Source organism: Aspergillus costaricaensis (genome assembly GCF_003184835.1).
Source record: "Aspergillus costaricaensis CBS 115574 unplaced genomic scaffold BO79scaffold_55, whole genome shotgun sequence".
NCBI lineage: Eukaryota > Fungi > Ascomycota > Eurotiomycetes > Eurotiales > Aspergillaceae > Aspergillus > Aspergillus costaricensis.
Window position 1 is genome coordinate 46,322 of NW_020291855.1, and position 6,415 is coordinate 52,736.

Sequence of the window (6,415 nt, forward strand, 5' to 3'; positions counted from 1 at the left end):
ATTGTCACTGTTACGATACTACCTATTGCTACCCCACTGTATACCTATTTTTGGAAAATATGTCAATTGAGCAACGAGAAACAATCTACCACTCTAATGAAAACTAGACGCCATGGCAAGCCGACGGCATAATGATCAGGAGAACGACGTGAGAGACAAAACCTAACCTATCGCAGCCAATTGTTCCAGCCCTTGAGAAATAATAACGCCAGACAAAAAATGAGGGTAATTGAAAGCTGTCCGAAGACGCCAAGTGTTGAATCGAATCAATAACATCCGTATCTGATGGCCTAACGCAGCGAAAGGGAAATGGGGGAAAGAAAGAGCAATATAACACCGTATGCAGTCTTGCCACTTGTTGCAGAGAATCCAGCTATGCTCAGTGACAAATGTAAGTACCGTACCAATATCCGATGGCTAATTGACGGGCGCGAAAGTTGTGAGTTGAGAAATGCAATTGGACCAATGATGGTACAGACATGCGACCACGTCTCTGACGCATCATTACCAGTATATCAATGGGGAAGGCAGGTTATCGGGATCCACAGGGTTCAACAGTTCCAAGCATATTATCTTCGATACTGTCGGAAATGTTCGGGATCGAACCAACCAACCCGCTCATACGCCGTCCAGAGCTTGCTTGCTTTATTGACATCAATCTTGCAAGCCTGCTGAGCATCGGTCTTCCGAAATTCCTTACCAACATTCAAAGCCTTCACCCGGGCTTCGAAAATGCGACGCTTGCTGCATAGGTAGGTTGCACATGAAAGTCTTAAAGTAGCAGCAAGGTTGAGCTCTGCAGAGCTCAGCAAATGCCGATCCGGATCATGGCTAAGATCTAACACTTGGCCTTTCCAATCTGCCTTTAGTGCCTTTGCGTTGCCTCCTAGGGTCTCTATTGAGGGGCAATAGTCCTTGATGGAATTGTAATCTGTATCATCCCGGTTTGTGCCTATGGCGCGAGGCGGCTTGGCACTTGACGGGGGTGAGTCAAATGTCTCGAGAATCCTTTGCTTCGGTGTGGACTTTGGGGTCCGCTTTACCCTTGGTGTCCGTTGCAGACGAGGCTGGGCAGCAACTGCCCTCTTTGCAGGAGCCGGAGCGATCTTCTTCAGCTTCGCATCCATAGCACGTGGACGACACCGATTCATCATCAAAAGCTGGCGTTCTAAGGTCTCCCGCTCTTCCCTAGCCCATGCTGCTGGGTTCCGGTTAAATTGGGCAGATACAATCGGCACGCATGAAAGAGCTAGAAGATATTCGTCACGCGTCGGCTTGTTAAGTTTATTTTCAAATCTCGCCATGTGAGAATTTATATGCTGGTCAACCAACGCTTCCGCAGATGGGGGGAGCATGGACCCAAACAACGGCTCATCAGTGGCAATATCAGTAAGGCCTTCGTGGCGGGGAAAGAGAACAGGGTCCCTGGAGGAACCGACGACGACATCCTTATCAATCGGTTCTGGTCCATTTGATCGCCGTTTCTTATTCCCAGTATAGGGAGTGACTGGCGGCGATGGCAAGTTCATTTCCGACTGTGTTCGCTTGTGATCACTCGGCATGGGAGGAAGCCTCACTTCATGGTTATACGGCGGATCCTGGGACATTGTATACGGTGAAATTGTGGTGGGACTGAAGCTCTCGAGGGGCTTGGACTCTGGGGGGGACATTAAACTCGAAACAGACGGCAGACGACTCATATTGACCTTATCACCACGACTGGTCAAAGAAGCAGCAGTGAATGAGGTCATCGCCTGAAACAATCTGATGATTTGATTGCTTCACAATGGAAAAGTGAGCAGAATGTGTGGCGAGACGACTAGCTGAGAATAAATACAACACGAAATCTGCTTCTGAGGTCAGTTTCAGGTAGTCATCTGTTTGAAGGCGAAAGAACGTTTGTACGCTGATGAGATGGTGATATGGAAGTCAATGGAACAGATGTTTGGCAATAATGTTGGCAGACACACGTGCAAATGATTTGTCAGGGCCGCCTCTTTGTCTGGTGGCAATAAATGGATATTGGTTGGGTCTCGGCGATAAGGCTCACAATGGCCGAGTAAGTAGGCTAGAGTTACTGATTATGAGTAATCAATCTATTTCTCCTGGTGTTCCGTATTGCGTGTCCAAGTTTACTCGAATTTTTGGGTTCCTTGAGGAGCAGAATCAATTAAGACTTGTAGGACAGCGAGCTGGTTCCTATCGAACGGGTAAGAACCGGCACTCAGGCGTATGAGTCAATGTGCCGGATGGGAACTACTAGTAGCAGTAATGAAATACATCAACATTGTTCATGCGGGGTTGGCGCGTGGCAGTAAAGGGGAACCGTGCCAGCGTCTAATCCCAAACGCCTAACACCGGATAGCTGGGAGCAAGATCAGAGGTTGAGGCTGGTGACCTAGCGCTTGAGCAATTACAAGTCAAATATGAATCAGAAGGAACGGCCTGGCGCTTTGACAGCGAATAATATGATGTTATGGGAAAGCCATATGATGAGAGGGTTTGGTAAATGATCTACCACATGACGACAACAGCCATGGGAAAGCGGGGTCGAGTACTGATTACTGTGTAATAATAGAAAAAGGGGGGTGGAGCGCAAAGGCTGTTGGCTGTCTGTTTGGGATCCATTGAGGGGCTCCAATTCCGTTTAGCGGTGTACCCACCAATGGCTACTTCTTGTGACTTGGTAGGCTTTCTCCGGCATGTTAGGCTGAAAACTATGACTACATCTTCGTACTGTGTACGGACTCAACAAAGGTCAGATCATCTGTTGCTGCATCGCAGCCTAATATACAGTAGCTGACACTGAGCCCCACAGATTCCATTGTTGCCTGACAAGTCAGACTGGGCATCCTTCATGACTTCCTTAGACTAACGTATTGTACTCATGGGGGTATTTAGCCGTCAATGAGAGTTGTCATGCAGTGGCTTCGTTGACCCTTGCATAAATACCTAGTGGGGTGTATGTACTTAACAGTTCTCTCTCTGATCAACAGCCGGACAATCAGTCGTCATCTGTCCTCCATAGGCATAATACAGGCAATAAATATGTTTAATATAACAATCTATATCCGGGTTATCAACAGACAATTATAACTGCTTGCTTCGCTCGTGCTGATTCTAATAGTTTAGCAACCTAAACAAGTTACCCCAGTCAGCAGAGCAATGTCCCAGTCATCAGTCCCCCTACATAAAATCATCTGTCTTACCTGATATTAGCAAAAGGATGTCCGGAGATGTACTTCAACAGTCATTAACAAGCGCCTCTAGTGGTTTAGTGGTAAGCTTACAATCTTACCTATATTAATATGTTGTATTTACAACAAAAGGTGTTATAGAGCTATTTAAACTGACCTTTTTATGTAAATATCCTTTAATGCAATTCTTATAATTAATTCTTGCGTATCTGTCTGCCTGTCTATATATTAGAAGCGGAGCAGCCGGCTGGCTGTAATCTAGCAGATTAGATGATTCGCGCAGTGTTATTAGTCATATAATCCAGGTAAGATTATATAACTAAACTTTATATAATACAAGTCTTTCAAATCTACAGGTGGAAAGTGATAAGTTCTGAGTAGATCAGTAATTATTATTGTTACGGATGCATCATCATGGTTATAACTTCTAAAATCTTATAATATTCATTATTCTGTAGACATGAGATATAATATTTATGGAATATATTAAGAGACTTATCTGATACTGGTTCTTATTTAATAATTACATCTTATAGATTATACTGTCAATAACCATGACTCTGTGATAAAAAACCTAGTTATCAGGAGTAAAGCTGTTATAAGGATAAATATAATAAGATAGTGTGAAGAATATATCTTATTTATAAATATTAAAATACAAGATCAATTTTCTTAAGAGATTATGACTAACTATTTTATCTCTGTCCGTGAATAATAAGATATTTATAAATAATTTATAAATTATATGAAATATTAACCAGGTCTTATAATAGAATTATTATTAGTAAAAATATTTCTTATAATACTAAATATTATAAGAATTATAGAAATTTAAATTTTTATAATTATTTTATTATAAATTTATTTTGCAGTAGCCGGTAATATATAATAATTTTTATAATAAATTAAATACTATTAAAAACTCTGTACATAAATTTTTATAAAAAATTAAATAAAGAAAAAATTATTTACTTTTTTATTTTATAGGATTTTTATAAGATTTTTTATATTATCTTCTGTAGTACTCTCTCGCGAGATTTTTTATAATATAAATTGTTATATATTCTGTACAGATCAGTTATTTTTATAATTTTTTTATATATTATTTTTTTATAAATTATATAAAATATTATTTTATTATATACAGGGCTCTATAATTTACTGTAGAATTTTAGATTTTTTATAAGATTTATTTCAAAATTATATAATATATATTAATAATAAATTTATTTTAAATTATAAATTAGGATTCAGGACTCAGGATTTCTCGTAAGATTTTATATAATTTCTTTTATTTAAAATTTAATTTTTTTATAGTTCTTTTTTTTCTCCGGCTCTCTTTCTCTTGTATGAAAATATTCTGTAATAGTTAATTATTTATTTTTTATAATATATTTTCTTATTCTTATAATAATATTATTTCAATATTATTTTTTATAAAGTTAAATAAAAATATTTATTATTATTATTATATATAATTATTTTTTATTCTTTCTTACCTCTCTTTTTATAAAGATTAGTAAGTAGTTTTTTTGTGGGTAGTTATTATATCTTATATAATATAATATTTTTATATAAAATATACTTTTTTACTATTATATATTAATATATCATTACTGTTAAACAGGCTTATCTTATAATTATTATTTTTTTTCTTATTAATTTATTTTTATTATCTATAGTTTTTTTGTCTTTTTTATAGTAAGTTTAGCCTTTACATAAGTATAATTAGATTTATAATTAATTATAATAATTATTTATTATTATTATTGATAATAATATAATTTCTTTTATGTCTTCTGTAGCTCTACCTGTAACTTTTATATTTTTTATTATAATAAATCATTTTATTCTTATAAATATCCGTGTGTGTATAAATACTGATTTATAATAATTTATAATTTTTATAAATAAATTTAATATTATTTAGTCTTCTATAATATTTATTATTGATAATTCCTACTAAAATAGAATTTGCAGTTAATAATATATATTAATAAATGTATTAATAATTTTAATTATAAAAGTTTTTTATATTTACAGGTTATCCCCGCCTCCTGCAGATATTTTTAAATTAATTTAAAATTGATTTATAAAATTATTTATAGATACCTGGTTTACTAGATTTTTTATAATATATTTGATTATTTTATCTAAGTTCTTTTCCTATAAATATTATTAAATAATAATATCTGTTTTCTATTCTGTTTCCTTTACTAAGTTTATTTTATAAAAATAATTAAAAAAGTATATCTAATTTTATAAAATTATATTTATTATTTAATTTAGAGTGTGACTCCTGTCTAGTTAAAAATATAATAAATATTATAAATACTAAAATAATATTTTAATATTTATAGTATATATTAATACTTATTATTATATTTTTATAATAATTATTTTTATACTGGTTATAAGATTTGTTTATTTTAATATTAATTAAAGTATATATTTCGCGGAGCTAGTATAATTTATTTATTTATAATTAATATTTTATCTATATATAATATAAGAATATTTAATAATTAAGATTTATAAAAATTAGATAATCTCTTTAATCTTTATAATATAATTTCTATTATTTTTTTATTTTTTAATAATAAAGACTATCTTCCGGTTATATTATTTATATATAATTATAAATAATATAAATTTATAATAGGTTTTCAGGTATTATTTTTATTAAATATTTTTTTATTAAAATTTTTATAATTTAATTTTATTATTATGAGATAAGTAACATCTCTGGATAATATTTATAAAAATTTCTTATAAATGAAAATATTCTTATAAATTTACTCTATTTATTTTATAAATCTAGTTTCTTGCTAAATTACTTTTATAAAGAATATTTTATAAAGAATTAAATTATTTGACTTATTATAATGTTTTTAAATTATTCTTTATAAGTAACTGCTAAGTTTTTCTTAATTTTCTTATAAATATCTTAAATTTTCTTGATTTTTATAGAAATATTTAATTTTTTTAATTTTTTTTCTAAAAATCGAGTTTGATTATTCACAGATATTCTATGGATATAATATAAAAAATATTTTTTAATTAAAATTTATAAGAAATTATTATATATAAATTTTATAAATAATAAAAGATCTATTTAGTTATTTTATTTAAGATTTATATAATTTTATAAGTACTATTCAAGAATACTATTTAATTATTTTATTTAATTATTTATTTATAAATAATAAATTATATTT

General features: G+C 31.8%; 2 protein-coding genes across 2 annotated transcripts; one reads left to right on the plus strand and one right to left on the minus strand.

Annotated features, from left to right (window-relative positions):
- Positions 1-95: 95 nt before the first annotated feature.
- BO79DRAFT_211895 (SWIRM domain-containing protein) lies at positions 96-2,175 on the minus strand. The gene has a single exon (XM_025683100.1). The coding sequence runs from the start codon at positions 1,749-1,751 to the stop codon at positions 570-572; it is 1,182 nt and encodes a 393-aa protein (XP_025534307.1). The 5' UTR covers positions 1,752-2,175; the 3' UTR covers positions 96-569.
- On the plus strand, positions 1,955-3,194 carry BO79DRAFT_233302 (uncharacterized protein; the record flags this gene model as incomplete). Its single annotated transcript, XM_025684281.1, has 6 exons — positions 1,955-2,059; positions 2,184-2,230; positions 2,321-2,393; positions 2,585-2,678; positions 2,978-3,050; positions 3,146-3,194. The coding sequence occupies 6 exons, from the start codon at positions 1,955-1,957 to the stop codon at positions 3,192-3,194; spliced, it is 441 nt and encodes a 146-aa protein (XP_025534308.1).
- Between the last annotated feature and the right edge of the window lie 3,221 nt (positions 3,195-6,415).